The 20669-nt window shown below is 38.6% G+C and overlaps 1 protein-coding gene across 1 annotated transcript in view; it reads left to right on the forward strand.

Annotated features, from left to right (window-relative positions):
- LOC143032347 (ubiquinone biosynthesis O-methyltransferase, mitochondrial-like) overlaps positions 1 to 20409 on the forward strand; it is a 47122-nt gene extending 26713 nt beyond the window's left edge. The window contains exons 6-8 of the mRNA XM_076196939.1: positions 3121 to 3253; positions 15600 to 15759; positions 18561 to 20409. Of these exons, the coding sequence (XP_076053054.1) occupies positions 3121 to 3253; positions 15600 to 15759; positions 18561 to 18676 (409 nt within the window). The 3' untranslated portion in view covers positions 18677 to 20409. The remainder of the gene's footprint in view (positions 1 to 3120; positions 3254 to 15599; positions 15760 to 18560) is intronic.
- Positions 20410 to 20669: the final 260 nt, after the last annotated feature.

Raw genomic sequence — 20669 nt, forward strand, 5'->3', positions numbered from 1 at the left:
TGAACAATATAAAAAGGTATGGATAAAAAGAGAAATGAATAAAGAGGAAAGAGAGGAAGAAAAAATTAAAAGACAAGAAGCTAAGGAAAAAAACGAGAACAGAACAGAGTCAGAAAAAGAGGAATTCTATTGGAGAGTAGTGAATATGAAAGTGAGGAAATGGGTCATAACAGAGAAAAACAAAAGGGAAACAGAAAATACAATGGAAATAGCAGAAAATTAAGAGTGTCTTACACAAATATAGATGGATTAATAACAGGATTGAATGAACTGAACGATTATCTGAAGGAAAAAGATCCGGAAATAATGGGAATTGTAGAGACAAACTTAAAAGGTCCTCTACCACCCAACAGCTTAGGACATGATACATATAACTATTAGATTAGAAACAGAGAGATAAAACAAGGGGGTGGAGTTATGTTCCTGACTAAGAAGGATATAAACGTGAGGTGTGTCACATATGGAAAGAATACAGTAGAGATGATTATGATCGAAGTGGAAGACAGAGATAAGAGGAGCAGAAAGTTTGTAGTAAATTGAAAGTTGTATGAGCTTCTTTGCAGATGATGCAAAACTGTTAAAAAAAAGTGAACACTGAAGAAGATTGTGAGTCACTCCAGAGTGATCTCAATAAAGTATGGGAATGGAGTAGGAAGTGGGAGATGGAGTTCAATACTAAGAAGTGCAGTATAATGGAATTTGGAAAAAGCAAAAAATGAATAATAGGATCATATAAATTGGGAGAAGAAGGAATAAAAAAAGTAGAAAATGAGAAGGACCTGGGAGTCATTATTATGAATAATATGTTACCTGAGAAACATATAAATAAGATTTTTTGAGAAACTTGTAATTTGATAAGAACAATCAAAGTGGCATTTACATACCTGGATGAAGAAATGGTGAAGAAAATACTAATCACTTTGATAAGACCAAGATTGGAATATGCAGCAACGATGTGGTCACCAAGTACAAAAAATGTGTAACAAAACTTAAAAGAATACAAAGAGCAATTACAAAATTGGCATCAACACTCAAAACTATCATATGAAGAGAGACTAGCAAAACATGAGCTACAGACATTAGAGCAAAGAAGAGAGGGAGGAGATTTGATAACTATCTATAGAATCATGAAAGGCATAGAAATTATTGATAGAGAGGATCTAATAAAATGGGATGATAGAAATACAAGAGGACACGGAAAGAAAATCAAGAAAGACAGCTATAGAAGAGATCTGAAAAAGAACAGCTTTCCTCACAGAGTAATAGACATTTTTAACAAGTTAGATGAGAAAGTAGTGTGTGCAAAAACAATACATGAATTTAAAAACAGTTTAGATAAAATGAGATATGAAGACGAGACACCGCGAGCATAGCTCCCCTTTCCGTAAAATACAACTAGGTATATACACACACACACACACACACAATCACTTTAAATCTGTTTTCACCAGAGAGAAAATACCAAATTGTGACATAGACAAAAACAAGAAATCTCCCCTCATGAATGAGTTTACAGCATCACTAAAGGAAATATCAGAACATTTATCAAGGCTGGATGTCAGAAAATCACATGGCCCGGACGGTATTGCAAATTGGATTCTAAAGGAGTGCAAAGAAGAACTAACAGACAAAATACACATCTTAATAAACAGCTCGCTCAAAGAAGGAAAGATACCCGAGGATTGGAAAAACGCTAACATTGTACCAATACACAAAGGAGGAAACAAAGAAGAACCCACCAACTATAGGCCAGTATCACTAACAAGCACCATAGCCAAAATTTGTGAGAAAATAATCAAGAATAGATGGGTAAAACATCTGGAAGACAATGACATATTAAACCCAAGACAATTCGGATTCAGACAAGGAAGATCATGCTCCACAAACTTAATATGCTTTTACTCAAGACTAATAGACATAGTGCAAGAAAGAAATGGATGGGCTGATTGTGCATTCCTAGACTTGCAAAAAGCCTTTGACAAAGTACCACACAGAAAACTACTAAAAAAAACTGGAACACATAGGAGGAATACAGGGAAACCTACTAAAATGGATAGAGGACTTTCTGACTGGTAGAAAGATGAGAGTAGTGCTCAGAGAAAAATATTCAGACTGGAAAGAGGTGATCAGTGGAGTACCGCAAGGATCTGTGCTGGCACCAATAATGTTTGCTATCTATATGAATGACATGGATGAGGACGTGAACTGCTACATGAGCTTCTTTGCCGATGACGCCAAACTGCTAAGGAAAATAGAAACTGATGAGGACTGTGAAGCACTGCAAGAAGACCTAAATAGGGTATGGAACTGGAGTCAGAAATGGGAAGTGGACTTTAATACTAAGAAGTGTAGCATAATGGAGTTTGGAAAAAGCAAAAACAGAATATCAGGAAAATATACAATTGGAACCAAAGAAGTAAAGAAAGTAGGATCCGAAAAAGATTTGGGAGTAATTATCACGAACGACTTGTCCTATGATATACAGATTAACAAAATTGTCGGGGAGACTTACAACTTGCTAAGATCAATAAAAGTGGCGTTTACATACTTGGACGAAGACATGATGAAAAAAATATTGGTTACATTGATGAGGCCTAGATTAGAGTATGCAGCGACATTGTGGTCCCCCAGTACCAAAAAGAATATAAAGAAAATTTAAAGAATCCAAAGAGCAGCTACAAAAATGGCACCTGCACTTGCAAACCTATCATACGAAGAGAGATTGGCTAAACTGGAGTTACCGACACTGGAGCAACGAAGAGAGAGAGGTGACCTATTGACCATCTACAGAATCATGAAAGGCACAGAGGTACTCGATAGTGAGAGCTTACTTAACTGGGACAAAAGAAACACAAGAGGACATGGAAAGAAAATAAAAAAACATAGCTATAGAAGAGAACTGAAGAAAAACAGTTTTCCTCATAGAGTTTTGGACACTTGGAACAAACTGGACAATGGAATAGTATGCGCAAAATCCATTCATGAGTTTAAAAACAAACTAGACACTGCAAGATACAAAGGCGGGACATCACGAGCATAGCTCCCCTTCCCGTAAAATACAACTAGGTAAATACAACTAGGTAAATACAGTGTATGAACTGTGTTATGATACCTTGGCAGGTATGTGGAAGGAACTATTGAGGATCACGCTGCAGGAGCAGAAAAACTGTATGATGCAGTCATTGCTTCTGAAGTTCTAGAACACATTGATAATGTACAGCTGTTCTTGGATACTTGCTCTTCTTTAATCAAGGTATGTATCAAACTAGGAAGTGAGCCAGCTTTTGTTGATGGCATTGTGCTTAAGGCATGGAGAGACTGAAGCAGTTTGTGTCTGAGTGTGGAAGGGTATGCGAGAGAAAAAAATGTTACAAGTGACAATCTTTTCCTTGTAGCTTTAACTCTACTCTTCTTGTCTTCATCTAATAGAAGGGCAATTGCAGTGAGCTACTTTGTACAAAATTTTCTTGGCGCCAAGCCAGAGCAACAGCAGCATGCCGACTGATCATATCTTAGACATATGATATGAACATCGTAACATTTTGACAGAATACAAATTAAGGATAACCATACAAAGGTGAATGGTATGGAATGAATCAACCCTTAAATATTTGCTGTGTTTACACTCGGTTCACATGAAGATGTATTGGAATATGTGTGCTTAAAGTCCAGACAGTTACATAAATACATGTATTTGCGATTGCTGGATATTTACTATTTCTGGACTGGCAACTCCCTCTTTTAGTTGGTGAAATTGAAGGTCGAGTGTATTTGCAGATGAATGCTAAGAAGTTTTGAAGGAGTGATTGTACCCACTGTGCCTCATGAAATATATACTTGGAATATAAGGAAGGCATAGAAAAAGAGACAATGTTTTTAAGATGAAGTGTTTGGGAAGTGTGATAGATGGTGCAAGAGTGGATTAACCACTTCCATACAGTGACGCCTACGTAGGCGTCATGAGGAGCAAGTGGGTAAGCGATGATGCTGACGTCGGCGTCTTGATTATATTTATTGTAGTTCTACCTACGTAACCTCCATTCTCTCTAAACTGGCTTCATATTTTCTATGGTTATCAAAATTCACGGGTGAAAGAGAACGGACGATTGAGCACGGACTTTATTTTTTATAATGCGATTATTATGACGCAACATCGCACGTCGGGCAGCTAATGCTGCCAGACGTCTGATGTGCCCCGGAGTGAAGAGGTTAAGTAAGAAATGTGCAGGTGAAGCAGAGAGCAGGAGTGGGAAGGGAGCTGTTGAATAGGGGATAGAACAAATAGTGTTAAAATGATTTGGGCACATGGAAAGAACAAGTGAGGAAAGATAAAGAAAAAGTATAAAGCAGAAGCAAATGGGGTGAGCTTCATAGGAAGACCAAGAATAGGATGTATGGATGGGGTGAGGGGGAACTTAGATACAAGAGAAATATCTTGAGTAGGGAAGAGAATACAAAAGATGGAGTGAATGGAGGGAGATTGTGAATGAATGAAGGGATAATGTAGGTTGAAGCTATGTTCTCATATTCTTCATAATTTATTCTGATTAGATGAGGAAGTGGAATCACCATATGGTGAAACAATGGGGATAAATTAACCCCAGCTGTTGGGTCCTGCTGTGGAAGAGTTATGCTTTTCTGCATTGTAACCCAGGCAGTGAGGCAGGGTATTTTTTGTATTACCTAGTATTTTACAGGATGAGAGCTATGCTCGTAGTGACCTGTTTTCGTATCTCTCTGCATCCAGTTTATTCTTAAAATCGTGTATATTTTTGGCATTCACTGGTTCTCTATTCAGTTTGTTCCAGACATCAATCACTCTGTGGGAAGCTATTCTTTTTCAGGTCTCTTTTATAAGTGCCCTTTAGTTTCTTTTCTTGTCCTCTTGTTTCTCTTATGTCCCACTTTTTAACCCCTTCCATACGGTGCCGCACACGTAGGCTGCATGAGGAGCAAGTGGATACGTGAGTCTGCCATATCGGCGCCTTGATTATATTTATTGTAGTTGCCCCTGCGTAATGACATACTCTCTAAACTGTCTTCATCACATTTTCTATGGTTATCGAAATTCACGGGTGAAAGAGAGAACGATCGATATAAGCGGTGACTATATTTTATGATGCGAGTATTATTACGACACATCGTACGTCTGACAGCTAATGCTGCCCGCGAGATTTTGAACCGTACTGAAGAGGTTAATAAGTCATCTCTATTGAAGATTTCCACCCTTTTCATAATTCTGTAAATGGTCAATAAATCACCTCTTTCTCTTCTCTGTTCCAGTGTTGACATATGTAGTTTCTCCAATCTTTGTTCATATGTCAGATTTGCCAGTGTAAGTGCCATTTTTGTTGCTGCTCTTTGGATTCTTTCTAATTTTCTTATGTTCTTCTTTGTGCTGGGTGCCCACAATGTTGCGGCATATTCTAGTTTAGGTCTTATCAGTGCACTATTTTTTAACCATCTTTTCGTCTATGTAGTCGAAGGCCACTTTCATTGATCTTAGTAAGTTAAAAGTCTCTCCAAATAATCTGTTGACATGTTTGTCAGGTGTCAAGTCGCTTGAGATGATTACTCCTAGGTCCCTTTCTGAATTGACTTTTTTTACTTCTTTGTTTCCAATTTTGTATTGGCCCGATACTCTATTTTTGCTTTTTCCAATTTCTGTTATGGTACATTTCTTAATGTTGAAGCTCCTCTCACATTTCTGACTCCATTCCATATTTTGTCTACGTCTTCTTGTAGCGATCTACAATCTTCCATTTTTACTCTCTTGAGTAATTTGGCATCATCAGCAAAGAAGTTCATGTAACAATTTACTCCCTCATCTATATCATTTATATATATGGCAAACATTAAAGGAGCCAATACAGAGCCTTGCGGGACTCCACTTTTCACATCTTCCCAGTTCGAATTTTTGTCTCTAAGTACCACTCATATTTTTCTTCCAATTAAAAAGTCCTTCATCCATTCTAGCAGCTTACCCTATATTCCTCCTATTATTTAAATTTTTCTTATTAATTCTTTATATGGTACCTTATCGAACGCCTTTTGCAAATCCAAGAAGGTGCAATCTACCCAGCCATCTCTTTCTTGTATTATCTCAATTAATCTCGAGTAAAAGCAAATTAGGTTTGTGGTACATGATCTTCCACTTCTAAATCCAAATTGTTTAGGGTTTATTATTTTATTTTCCTCCAAGTGTTTGGTACATTTATTTCTGATGACTTTGTCACATATTTTTGCTACTGTGCTTGTAAGGGATACCGATCTGAAATTTGTAGGGTCTTCCCTATTTCCTCCTTTGTATATTGGTACTATATTTGCATCTTTCCAATCTTGCAGAACCTTTCCTTTTTTGAGTGAGAAGTCTATTATCTTGTATGGTTTGTCTGTCAGTTTGTCTATACATTCTTTCAGTATCCAATTTGCAATTCTGTCTGGTCCATGCGATTTCCTGACATCTAGGTTTTTTATTTGATCTCTTATTTCTTTTTACATTACCTTTATTTCTTCCATTTTGGGTGATCTTTCTTGTTTTCTATCTTCCCAAAATTGTGAGCTCTCAATTGTAAAAACTGACCTGAAATGTCTGATCATGACTTCTGCCATTTCTGTATCATCTATATATTCTTCATCTCCTTCACGCAATTTCACTATTTCGTGTTTATCCTTTAGTTTTTCATTTATATATCTGTAAAAGAGTTTGGGTTGATCCTTACATTTGTCTGTAATATCTTTTCATAATTTTTTTTTTTCCTGCGTATATTCACATATTCGTTCCTAAGTTTTATATATGTTTGCCATTTAGATGTTTTTTTGTCTTTTTTCCATTTTTTCCAGGCTTTGACTCATCTGTCTCTAGCCTCACTGCACCTTTTGTTATACCAACACTTTATATTAATATATTTTTGTTTCTTTTTTGGTACATATTTGTCAATTCCTTCATTGTACTTTTCTTTGAATATGTTCCATTTGTCTTCCATCTTTGTTTCTTCTTTGGAAAATTTGTCCCAGTTAGTGTTTTGGAATTTTTTTCTTAGTTTTTCAAAATCCATTTTATTGTACATTAATCTTCCTTCTCTATGCTTATTGTTTCTATTTACATTGTTTACATTGTTCTGTTCTTTTAGTTCAAACTCTATTAGTATATGGTCACTCTTTCCAATTGGTGTTTTGTACTCCATTTTGTTCACAATATTGGTTCAGAAATTAATATTAATTCTAGTTTCGACGGTTCTTCATTGTTTCTATATCTAGTATTAACCCATTGAGTTAGGGTGTATTCGATGGTCATATCTAGTAGGATGTTGCTCCAATGATCCTCTCCCCCTTTTACTATCATTTCTTCCCAGATTATATCCTTTGCATTAAAATTGCCCATGATTACTATGTTTCCATCCTCTTTTAGTAACTCATTTAGCACATTCATTGTGTCTTCCAGTAATTTAGAATGTTCGCTATCCGACCAAGCCTGTGTTTTTGGTGGTACATACACTACAACAAATTTTCTGCCTTTCATCCTTTTGTTTACAATTTTGATCATAATTAGTTCTACATTGCCTTGGCCTTCATTTATCTTTGTCACATTTAGACCCTTTTTGGTCAATATCATGACACCTCCTCCCTGCTTTTCTGTTCTATTTTTCACCCAGTGGTTGTATAGACCTTGTCCCACTATGCTTGTTGATATATTTCCTTTCAGTTTTGTCTCCACAATTCCCATGATGTCAGGTTTTTCCATTTCTAGATAGTCATTTAGTTCATTGATTCCAGAGATCATGCCATCGATATTTGTGTATGCCACCTTTAGTTTCATATCCTTCCTTTTTTTGGTTTAAGTTTCCATTTTTTTGATGTACCATTTTTTTCAGTCTCAAGTCCAGCACACTCCTAAAAAACTCGTTTTTTTTTCCGTCTCTGTTCTTTTCTCATTTCTGTCATTGGCTTCAATTCTGAGAGCTTTGTCTTTCTCTTTTTCCTCATCACTCATTTCCTTTTGTATCCATATATGTTTGAATTTCTTGCTGTTTGCCAATTTAACTGCTTTAGATAATATCTTCCTTGCTATCATTTGAGTTCTTAGTTTTATTTTCAGTGGTCTATGTTTTTTATTTTTTTATTTTATTTTTTTTATTTTTTTTTAATATTTGCATATCCTGTGGATTTCATCGATTTCTTTATCGAGACTCTGTCCTTCATCCTGTATTTCTTTCAAAATTTCCTTAGCTATTTCCTTCTCCTTTTCTCTCTGGTATCTATACATATCATGTTTTTCCTGGATACCATGGACCACAATGCACTTACCTTTGTCAACTGTATCTCTCACCCAATTTTCCTTTTCTTTAATCACTTTTATGACTGTTTCTTTTGTATTTTCCTCCATCTGTTTTTGTACTATTTCACTAAAGGATATTTTTTTATTTTCCTGTTCTTGTTTCCATTGATTTTTTATTTCAGTGAGGTCTATTTCTTTGACTCTTCCACCTTTCTGGTCACTGCTTGTAATTGTTCTTTGACCTTTTTCAATTCTTCATTTTTATTTTTGTACTCATTTTTCATTCTTTCATTTTCTCTTTTTACAATTTCAATTTTGCTCTTTAGGTTGCTAAGTTCTTTGATCATTTGCTCATTACTCTTTCACAATGTAATCAATTCTCTAAGAACCGCTCGATAATCTAATTTTAAGTCTATGATTTCTTCCATTAAATCATTTACTTCACGATTCCTTAATGCATTACTATATCTAATATCTCTATCTATGTCTAAGCTATTGCCTATTTCGCCTGGGTTTCTTTGAAATCCTGAAAAATTCTTTATTTTCCCACCTTTGATTTTTCCTTGGTGTGTCTATGAGACAGTGTCTCTTGGGGATCACACCTCTTGGACTCTCCACTATACTTATGTCTAATCCTCTCTTTGTTGGTTCATTTGTTATTTTTTCTTCTTTCTCTTTCTCCATTATGCCAAAACTATACCCACTTCAAGAACTGGAAAACTTTACTGGTCACTTCGAGTACCATAGCCTACTGATTGCGTACAATAACAATAGGTTTCCTCAGGTGTGTATTTACCTAGTTGTATTTTACAGGAAGGGGAGCTATGCTCGTGGTGTCCCGTCTTTATATCTCATTTTATCTAAACTATATTGAAATTCATGTATTGTTTTTGCACACACCACTTTCTCATCTAACTTGTTCCAAATGTCTATTACTCTGTGAGGAAAGCTGTTCTTTTTCATATCTCTTCTATAGCTGTCTTTCTTGATTTTCTTTCAGTGTCCTCTTGTATTTCTATCCCATTTTATTAGATCCTCTCAATCAATAATTTCTATGCCTTTCATGATTCTGTAAATAGTTATCAAATCTCCTCTCTTCTTTGCTCTAGTGTTTGTAGCTCAAGTTTTGCTACTAGTCTCTCTTCATATGATAGTTTTGAGAGTGTTGGTGCCAATTTTGTAATTGCTCTTTGTATTCTTTCAAGTTTTGTTACACATTTTTTTGTACTTGGTGACCACATCGTTGCTGCATATTCCAATCTTGGTCTTATCAAAGTGATTAGTATTTTCTTCACCATTTCTTCATCCAGGTATGTAAATGCCACTTTGATTGTTCTTATTAAATTATAAATTTCTCCAAAAATCTTATTTATATGTTTCTCAGGTGACATATTATTCATAATAATGACTCCAGGTCCTTCTCATTTTCAACTTTTTTTATTCCTTCTTCTCCCAATTTATATGATCCTATTATTCTTTTTTTGCTTTTTCCAAATTCCATTGTACTAAACTTTTTAGTATTGAACTCCATCTCCCACTTCCTACTCCATTCCCATACTTTATTGAGATCACTCTGTAGTGACTCACAATCTTCTGTGTTTACTTTTTTTAATAGTTTTGCATCATCTGCAAAGAAGCTCGTATAACTTTCAATTTCTTCATCCATATCATTAATATATATAGCAAACATTATTGGGGCCAGAACTGCTCCTTGTGGAACACCACTTATTACTTCACCCCAATTTGAGTGTTTGTCTCTTATCACTACTCTCATTTTTCTTTCTTGCAAAAAGTCTTCCATCCATTTAAGCAGTTTGCCCTGTATTCCTCCTTCAGTTTCTAATTTCTTAAGCAACTTCTTATGTGGTACTTTGTCAAAAGCTTTTTTAGGTCTAGAAATGCACAATCAGCTCATCTATCTCTTTCTTGTATTATATCTATTAGCCTTGAATAGGAACATATTAAATTGGTGACGCATGATCGTCCTTGTTTGAATCCAAATTGCCTTGGATTTAGCAAGTTGTTTTTTCCAAATAATTTACCCATTTACTTTTGACAATTCTTTCACAAATTTTTGCTATTGTACTTGTTAGAGAGACTGGTCTATAGTTGGTAGGGTCTTCTTTATTTCCCCCTTTATATATAGGTACTATATTTGCTTTTTTCCAATATTTTGGAACTTTTCCTTCTTTCAAGGAAATGTTTATTATGCGAGAGGCGAGAAGAAAGGGACGGGGAGTGGGACTAGGCATCCTTCTCCTTGTAGCCCCACAGGGGACATTCCTAAACGAAAAAGTAAAGGCATAAGAGGGTCTGGGAGTTTTTGGAACAGCACCCTAAGGTTTGGGTCTTTTAATGTGCGTGGATGTGGTACAGATGAGAGTAAAAGGGAAGAGATAGGTAGTATGTTTGTGAGAAGAAAGATGGATGTGTTGGCTTTGAGTGAAACTAAGTTGAAAGGGAAGGGTGAGTGTAAGTTTGGGAGTATAAGTGGGAGGTTATCAGGAGTGAAGAGAGGGCGAGGGAGGGAAGGGGTGGCTATTCTAGTAAGTGAAGAGATAGGTAAACATGTAGTGGAGTGGAAGGAGGTTTCCTCAAGGATAATGTGGATGAAGGTGAAACTGGGAAAGGAGATGTGGGTCTTTGTAAGTGCATATGGGCATGGCAGTGAGAAGAGTGTAGAAGATAGGGAGGCCTTTTGGATAGATTTAAATGAGTGCATAGAGGATTTAGGGAGAAATGTCAACGTAATAGTACTGGGAGACCTTAATGCTAGGGTAGGAGATAGTCCAATTGATGGAGTGGTTGGGAAATGTGGAGTTCCAGGAAAGAATCGTAGTGGAGAGTTGATGGTGGAAATGTGTCTAGAGAGTTGATGATAGCAAATACAGTGTTTCGGAAGAAAGTCAAGCATAAGTACACATGGTAGAGGGTGGTGGATGGAAGGGTGGTAGATAGAGCATTGATGGATTATGTAGTGGTAAATAGGACTATGATAGGAAGAGTTAAGGATGTACATGTGCTAAGGGGAGAGAATGGGGGAATATCAGATAATTTTTTGGTGGAAGGTAAGTTGAGAGTGGAGGATAGATGGAGAAAGAGGAAAGGGACAAAAGGTAGGGAGGTGCTTAGAGTGAACTCTTTAAATGAAAAGGAAAAGGAGAAGGAGTACAAGAAGAAGCTGAAGGAGGAGTGGGAGGGTGTGAAGGATAGAGTAGAGCTAGGTGTGGAGGAGGAATGGGGATGGTTCAAGGAGGGAGTCACAAAGTGTGCAAGGATGGTGTGTGGAACAAGAAGGACAGGAGGAAATAGAAGGAAAGGTAGTGAATGGTGGGATGAGGAAACAAAGAAGGTTGTAGAAGAGAAGAAGCGAGCTTTCACAGATTAGTTACAAAATAGGACGAGGGAGTCATATGAGAGGTACAAAGAAAAGAAAAGAGAAGTAAAGCAAAAGGTAAAGGAGACAAAGAGGAGAGCAGATGTGAAGTGGGGTAAGAGTATGACAGAAATTTTTGAAAGTAATAAAAAGATGTTTTGGAAAGAAATTAAGAGAGGAAGAGGAGGCAAATCAAATAGAGAAGAAAAGGTAAAAGGTGCAGATGGAGAGATGATAGTGGAAGAGAAGGCAGTAAGGGGAAGATGGGCAGAATATTTTAGAGAGTTGCTAAATGTGAAGGAGGATAGGAAGGGAAAGATAGTTGCAGTGGGAAATGCTAAGAAAACGACTGTGATGAGTGAGGAAAATGGAGGAGAAATAAGAAAGGATGAAGTGAAGGCAGTTGTTAAGATGATGAAAGCAGGTAGGCACCTGGTCTGGATGGATGCCATGCAGAATGTCTAAAAAAAGGAGGTACAGTGATAGTGGACTGGCTGGTGAGGTTATTTAATGTTTGCTGGAGAGAGGGTAGAGTGCCGGAGGACTGGAGAAGTGCCTGTATATTTCCACTTTACAAGGGAGTAGGGGACAAGTGTGAATGTAGTAGTTTCAGAGGGATTAGCTTGTTAAGTGTAGTTGGGAAGGCTTATGGGAGGATCTTGATTGAGAGGATTAGGAGAGGAACAGAGGGAGTAATTGGTGAGGAACAGTGTGGATTTAGGACGGGTAGAGGTTGTATAGATCAGATTTTTGTGGTAAGACAGATATGTGAGAAAGCTATAGGAAAGGGGAAGGATGTTTTTTTGGGCCTTTATGGACCTGGAAAAGGCTTACGACAGGGTAGACAGAAAGGCACTGTGGGAGGTTTTGCGGATATATGGGATAGGAGGAAAGCTTCTAGGAGCTGTCAAGAGTTTTTATGAGAGTAGTAGAGCTTGTGTCAGGATTAGAAATGGAGAGAGTGAGTGGTTCGAGGTAAAGGTGGGACTTTGTCAAGGATGCTTTATGTCACCCTGGCTGTTCAACTTATACATGGATGGGGTAGTGCAAGAGGTAAATGCAAGGATGGTGGGTCAGGGATTGGAGATGGTTAAAGAAAATGGAGAAAAGTGGGAGGTGAGCCAGCTGTTGTTTGCGGACGACACTGCGCTTGTGGCAGGATCGGAGGAGGGACTGAGGAAGTTGGTGACAGAGTTTGGGAGAGTATGTGATAGAAGAAAGCTTAAGATAAATGTGGGTAAAAGTAAGGTGATGAGATGTACAAGGGGTGAAAGTGGCAGTAGTCTGGAAGTGAGCATTAACCACTTCCATACGGTGATGCCTACGTAGGCGGCATGAGGAGCAAGTGGGTACTCGATGATGCCGACATCGCCATCTTGATTATATTTATTGTAGTCGTACCTACATGATTTCCATTCTCTCTAAACTGGCTTCATCAATTTTCTATGGTTATCAAAATACATGGGTGAAAGAGAATGAACAATTGAGCACTGACTTTATTTTTTATAATGCGATTATTATGACGCAACATCGCACGTCGGGCAGCTAATGCTGCCAGACGTGCAATGTGCCCCGGAGTGAAGAGGTTAAGGGAGAGTGACTGGAAGAAGTTGATAGTTTTAGATACTTGGGTGCAAATGTGGCAGGAAAAGGTGGAGTGAAGGTGGAAGTAGAATGTAGATTGAGAGAAGCGAGTAAATGCCTTGGTGGATTAAAAAGTGTAATGAGGAATAGACATTTGGGAATGGATGCTAAGAGGAGACTATATGAAGGAGTGATTGTGCCAACAGCACTGTATGGGGCAGAAACATGGAACATAAGAGAGGAAGAGAGAAGGAGTTTGAATGTGTATGAGATGAGGTGTCTGAGAAGTATGATGGGGGTTACTAGGCTAGATAGAGTGAGAAATAAGGAGGTGAGGAGGAGAACAGGGGTGGAAAGGGGGTTGGGAGATAGGGTTGATGAAAGAGTATTAGGATGGTTTGGACATATGGAAAGAATGAGTGAAGAAAGACTAGTAAAAGAGGTATGGAAGGCAGATGTGGGGGGAGTGAACATGAAGGGACGTCCTAGTATGAGGTGGATGGATGGGGTGAAGGGGGCTTTGGGGAAGAGGGGAATGTCTGTTGAGGAAGGACGGGAGAGGACAGAAGACAGAGGTGAATGGAGAATGGTTGTATATGGATGATGTTGTGATGCATGAGGTAGTATGTGCGAGCAAAATTTGACGCAGCCCGAAGGGATTTCTCCCCGTCTTCTCCTTTTATGCATGGGGGGCCGGAGAGGGGGGGTCGCCGATTTAATGAAGCAGCCTTGCTGTGGATGTGCTGTGTCTTGTGACACTGCTTCTGACCCAGGGCAGTGGACAAGGTGCAGGGATGTCCCATCATCCAGGAGGTGCTAAGATGGGAGGGAGGGTGGAGGGGTGTGGAGTGTATTCAGGGATGAAATGGGTGGGAATGATTTTATGCCTTTCCTTTTTGGCTACCTGCCTTGTAAGGGGGAAAAAGCCTTGTTATGTATGTAGCACCTAATATACTACTTTTCCTGTTTTTGTCTTGGTACATATTTATCCACTCCTTCAACATAGATTTTCATCAAAATCATCCATTTTTCTTCCACTTGTCTCTTCATTATAGAATTTTTCCCAACTTGCTTTTTGAAATCAATGAAGCCCCTCTCCCTCCCCATCTTCTTTTCTGCATGAGGGGACAGAAAGGGTGGTTGCCGATTTAATGAAGCAACCTTGCTGTGGATGTGCTGTGTCTTGTGACACTGCTTCTGACCCAGGGTAGTGGGCAAGATGCAGGGATGACCCATCATCCAGGAGGTGCCAAGATAAGAGGGAGGGAAGAGGGTGGAGGGGAGTGGAGTATGTTGGGATGGAATAGGTAGGAGTGGTTTCTATGCCTTTGTTTTTTGGCTACCTCCCTTATAAGGGGGAAAAAGCATATGTATACTTTCTAAAAAAAATTCACAAGTTTCCCAAAGCCTTCCTTTTCTGTATTTCTCATATCTTTCTATACATTTTTCCTCCTTTCGTTCAAACTCAACTAGTACTGTATGTGGTCACTCTTCCCAATTGGTGTCTTGTATTCAATTTATTCACTATTTCAGGTTCTGATGTAAATACCAAATCTAGTCTTGAAGGTTCTTCATTTTTTCTATGGTATTTTCTTTCACCCATTGTGTCATTGTATGTTCTATAGTCATATTAAGTATTACATTTCCCCATAGATCCTCTCTACCTTTCACTGTTATCTCTTCCCAACAGATTTCTTTGCAGTTAAAATCAAGAGAGAGAGAGAGGGAGAGGGAGAGAAACTCTTTATCTCTAAAGAGTCAAGATGGAAGGGGTAGTTGAGTGGGTTTTATTTATTATATTGTTGTGTGCTTTGACTTGGCTACCCCCCTTATAAGGGGGAAAAGGGTTTATGTATAACTGGATAAGTAAAGTGAAAATGAGTCAAAACTTGTAATATCCTGCCTTTAACTTTCTTTAGATTGATGGTTCCCAGCCTTGCATATAAGTCATATTAGGAGAGACTAGAAGCACTACCATTGTGAAAGGATCAAAGAAAGATATGATTGTGGTGTTCAGGTCATTGAAAGGGATGGACAAAGATGATGGAGAAGATTTCTTCATTTGGGATAAGAGAGCATCACAAGGGCTGACCCTCATTTTTTCTTCCTGTCCATGCTTAATATTCTTTCACTTTTTTCCATTTTTCCTACTATCGCTGTTCTTCACTCTTTACCTCTTAGTTTCACATTCTTTTCTTTTCCCCAGATCTTTCTTTTTTCTATGCATTTCCCACACTTATTCTTCCCACTCATCCTCTCACATCTTTGTATCACTTCCATGTTGTTCAGATTTCTCTGTAGTATTAGACACAAACACAATGTATATTTAGCATTTATATGATTTTTCAATCTTTGGTTTAGCCAGGTGGATCATTATTCCTTACTACTATAAACAAGACTCAGACATCATGGCTGGGTGCAGTTGTAGTGGCGGAATACCTTATGCACCTCCTGCCCATTGGAACCCATGACTGGAACAAGTTCATCCCATTACAGGATCTTCACTACATGCTGGAAAGCAGTAAGTTGTCCATGTTCGTTGTACAGTGAGACCTCTCATTAACAGATGTTAATTAGCTGTGTTTACTGTGTTTTCAGTGTTTTTGGTGCTGTTGTTTAGTGCGTGGAATCACTATGCCACCCAAAAACCACTCCAAATCAACGGATTATTCACATCAATGGACACTGTTACCCCCCTTTTAGTCTCTTAATGAGAGGTAGTACTGTATATAGGATCTCCACCTACATACATACATATACCAAAGGCTTTTTCTCCCTTCCATGGGGGGTAGCCAAAAAGAAAAAGGCATAGAAACAGGGGTGGAAAGGGAGTTGGGAGATAGGGTTGATGAAAGAGTATTAGGATGGTTTGGACACATGGAAAGAATGATTGAAGAAAGATTAGTAAAAGAGGTGTGGAAGGCAGAGGTGGAAGGCGTAAATATGAGGGGGCATCCTAGGATAAGATGGATGGATGGGGTAAAAGGGGCATTACAAAAGAGAGGTATGTCTGTTGAGGAAGGATGGGAGAGGACAGAAAATAGGGGTGAATGGAGAAGGGTTGTGTATAGATGATGCTGTGATGCATGAGGGGGAGTGAGTGGGGGATGGGGGGTGAGGAAGTATGTATGAGAAATAATTTGATGCAACCTGAAGGGATTTCTCCCCGTCTTATCCTTTTCTGCATGAGGGGACGGAGAGGGGGGTTCGCCGAATTAATGAAGCGGCCTTGTTGTGGATGTGCTGTGTCTTGTGACACTGCTTCTGACCCAGGGCAGTGGACAGGATACAGGGATAACCCATCATCCAGGAGGTGCCAAGATAAGAGGGAGGGAGGAGGGTGGAGGAGAGTGGAATATGTAGGGGATGAAATGGGTGGGAGTGGTTTCTATGCCTTTTTCTTTTTGGCTATCTCCCGTGTAAGGGGGGAAAAAAGCCTTTGGTATATGTATGTATGTATGATGTATGACTCCATTTCAGTGTTATATCAACCCTATTAGTTATGTGTGCCTAAGGAGGGGAGGGTGGTAGAGGACTAGATAAGAGTTTGTATAGTACCACTTTATAAAGAAAAAGGGGACAAATATAAGAAAAGCAGTTCAAGAGGAGGGATTAGGAACATCCATTTTGCAGAAACATTTTATCAGGTACACCATGGCATGCACAGGCTTGACTCAAAATTCAGTAAAAATATAAACTGATATGATAACTGCATCATAATGATAACATAAAATTTACATTATGGATAAATTGAATGTCTGACAGACAAATGAAAAGAAAGTAGGCTGTCTTTTAAGTTGATAATTTAGTATGGCCCATGAAAGATCTAAATATCCAAATGGCCCTAGGTAAGAAAAAAGTTCCCCACTCCTGTTCTTGAAGGATCAGATTGTTGATGAGGATGATTGTTGTGTATAGTTGAAAAGGCATATGGGAGCATTTTAATGAAGAGAAGAAAGAGCAGAGGGAATAATTTTTGAAGAGCAGTGCATGTTTAGGAAGGGTAGAGGGTGCATGGATAGAATTTTTGTTGAAAGGCATATTTGCATGTTTTTGGCAAGAGGTAACCATTTATTTTGGCCCTTTATAGATTTGAAGAAGGCTTATGACAGTAGACAGGAAGGCATTGTGGGAAGTATTGCTGATATATGGTGTTGGGGGAAAGCTGTTAAAGGCACTCAAGAGTTTTTATTAGAGTAGTAGAGCTTGTGTTAGGATTGGGAATGGTGATAGTAAGTGGTTTGAGGTGAAGGTGGGGCTGCATCAGAGCTGTGTCATGTTGCCATAGCTGTTCAATATATACATGGATAGGGTGGTATGGGAGGTAAATGCAAGGGTGATGGGCAGGGGATTGGAGGTCAGAGATGGTAGAGGGAAGTGGGAAGTAAGCCAGTTGTTGTTTGTGAATGACACTGTGATTGTTGTAGAGTCAGAGGAGGGTCTAAGGCAGTTAGTGATGAGTTTGGGAAGGTATGTAAAAAAAGAAAATTGAAAGTAAATGAGGGTAAAAGTAAGATGATGAGATACAAGGGGAGAGTGTAGCTACAAGTTGGAAGTGGATAGTTTTAAATATGTAAGTTTACATGTAGCAGGAAATGGAAGTATAGGGAATGGAGGTAAACTATAGAGTGAGGGAAGGAAATAAATGTTGTGATTGAAAAGTATCATGAGAAATAGGCATCTGAGAATGGATGCAAAGAGAAGATTATATGAAGGGATGATTGTGCCTACGACACTGTATGGGACAGAGACTTAGAATTTAAGAGGCAGAAAGAGAAGTTTAAATGTGTTTGAGATGAAGTGTCTGAGAGGTAATGGTGGTGGTTACAAGGTTGGATAGAGTAAGAAATGAGGAGAATAGCAGGGATGGAAAGAGAGCTGGCAGATAGGGCTGATGAAAGATTATTGGGATGGTTTGGACAGATGGAAAGAATGAGTGAAGAAGAATTAGCAAAAAGAGTAAGGAAAGCAGAGGTGTATGGAGTGAACTTGAGGGGACAACCAAAAAATGAGATGGGGTGAGAGGGGCTTTGAGCAGGGAGAAGGGAGGAGATAGGTGTGAGTTGAGAATGGTTGTATTTGGATGATATTTTGATGCAGCCCAGAGAGATTTCTTCCCATCTTCTCTATTTTTCCTGTGAGGGGATGAGGAAAGAAGGTTGTGTAAGTGAAGCAGCCCTGCTGTGGATGTGCTGTGTCTTGCTGCATTGGTTCTGACCCAGGCAATGGGCAGGAGACAAGTAAAGGACTAAATTTATTTAATTTTGTCAAATTTATCAGTCAGCAATGGTGGTAATATACTGATGATCATTTCTCACCCAGGTGGACTTGATGTACAGCTGGTCCATGGTCTTCTCTACAATCCCATTGCTAATAGGTGGCACTGGACTTCTAATACTTGTATTAATTATGCTGTACATGCCATAAAGCAAGTATAGATATGTACAGATGTTAAACCCATTTAATCTGGGGACATCATTGAGATATTTTGTTCATGTAAATGCTAGACCCAGTTATTCAGTCAAGAAACAGACTACAAAATTAGGTCTTAATGATTATTGACCTCATTTTTTCAATATCCACTTGTTAACATAATCATATTGGGTTAAGAATACTGAAATATTACAAATGCTGGTGTATGTTTTCATTTGGCCACCTCCTTTTGAGGGGGAAAAGGCCTTTTGGTGTATGTATGTGTACAGTGGCCGCAAAAAGTTTGGGCGCGTAACAAATGTAAACACTTGACATTTAAATAATCATTTAAAGACCTATAAATGGCTTATTACATACCTTATTTACCAAGCGATTTTCCTTTAAGCTTTATGACCTTCTCCAAACGTGCCGGGATGCATCTTGCCAGGTTTTGTACGTGTTGAGGAATAATAATATCCCAAATATCCTGTATTTCTGTTTTTAGCTTAGCTGTTTTTTAATTATATGCCATACGTGCTCAATGGGATTTAGGTCTGGAGAATTTCCAGGCCATTTTTTGAAGTAATCAACACCACAGTCTTCTAACCATTGGGTAACAGACCGAGCTGTGTGAGCAGGAGCTCCGTCCTGCATAAACCAACTAGCATTGCACTTTTCAAAACTTTCAGGCAGGTTATCACACAATAACTCAAAATAAGTGTGCTGATTTACACTCTCATTTTGTGCAAGAAACACTAAATTGCCAACTCCACCAAATGCAAAGCATCCCCACACCATAACACTTGCAGCATGTTTCACCACTTTAGCTGTATAGCGAGGGTCATTTAGGGTCAGACCCCCTGGGGCGCCTCACACGCTTTGACCTGCAGCCCGACGACATCACAAATGTTGACTCATCACTCCACAATACTCGTTCCCAGTCTTCTAAGGACCAGTCCTTATATTTCTTGCAAAATGCTATGCGATCACGTATGTTTTTTGCACTTTGGAGGGGAAGAACTTTAGCACAGCAACTACGGTATTGTAAATCTTTGGCTAAATGATCAGAAATACATCTTACAGACACATCATGCAGCAGTGCAGGGTTATTTTCTTTCAGTTTTCGAGCTGTGAGCGTTGGATCTTTATCTAACTGCCTCCTAATAACCGTAGAAGTACGATTTGATATCTTCCTTGGCCGACCAGAGCGATGCTTTGGAGTAGGAATGATGTTACTTCCTCCGTCTCGAAATTTCTTGGTCTACTTTTGCACTTGACGCACTCCAGTTCCCACACGAGTAGCAATACCTTTACACTTATAACCCTCCTTATAGAGGGTTATGATTGTAACAACTGTGTCTCTTCCCAGCTCTTTACCACTTCCCATTACGGAGATATCAAGGCACAAAAACAGAGACCACCGCAAAAAAAAAGACTATTCCCCGTGAGAGATGTTTAGAAACTGACTCCACGTGACATCGAGTGCGCCTAAACAGAGTTGCTAAGTAGTGCGCATTGTCTCGACTAAATACGGGTACAAACGCTAGCATTGAAAAATAACGAAAAGTTTGGGTGGAAAGTTGTATTTTTCGCATGTTTTGAGTTTAGCTGAAAGTTGGGGTTACTTTTCCCCATGGTTCAGGTTTAGGCCAATCGATTCTCATTTAATATCTAACTTCCATTGAATAATTGTTATGAGAAATAGAAACTACTTATCCAGATACTTTGGGTTTAACCATATCTATAAGGAAAAAACAAACATGATATATGTATATACAGTATGTATGTATCAAGGAGAACCCCCATGGGTCTTCTGCAAAAGAGAGCAGGGGCAATGGATTCATTGATATCTCAGGAGACTAAGTGAAGGTAAAAGTTTGTACAGTTTGAATTAATAAATACTATTACCCCAAATTTTAGTGTTATTCTGCCTATGTAACTATACCAAATAGGACATCCAATTTTTAAAATTCCTCTTCTTCCTTCTCCAGATTTTGTACCCTCTCCCTATGATTCCAC

The sequence above is a fragment of the Oratosquilla oratoria genome, chromosome 13 (assembly GCF_046742065.1).
Source record: "Oratosquilla oratoria isolate Oo_2021 chromosome 13, ASM4674206v1, whole genome shotgun sequence".
In the NCBI taxonomy this organism is placed as follows: domain Eukaryota; kingdom Metazoa; phylum Arthropoda; class Malacostraca; order Stomatopoda; family Squillidae; genus Oratosquilla; species Oratosquilla oratoria.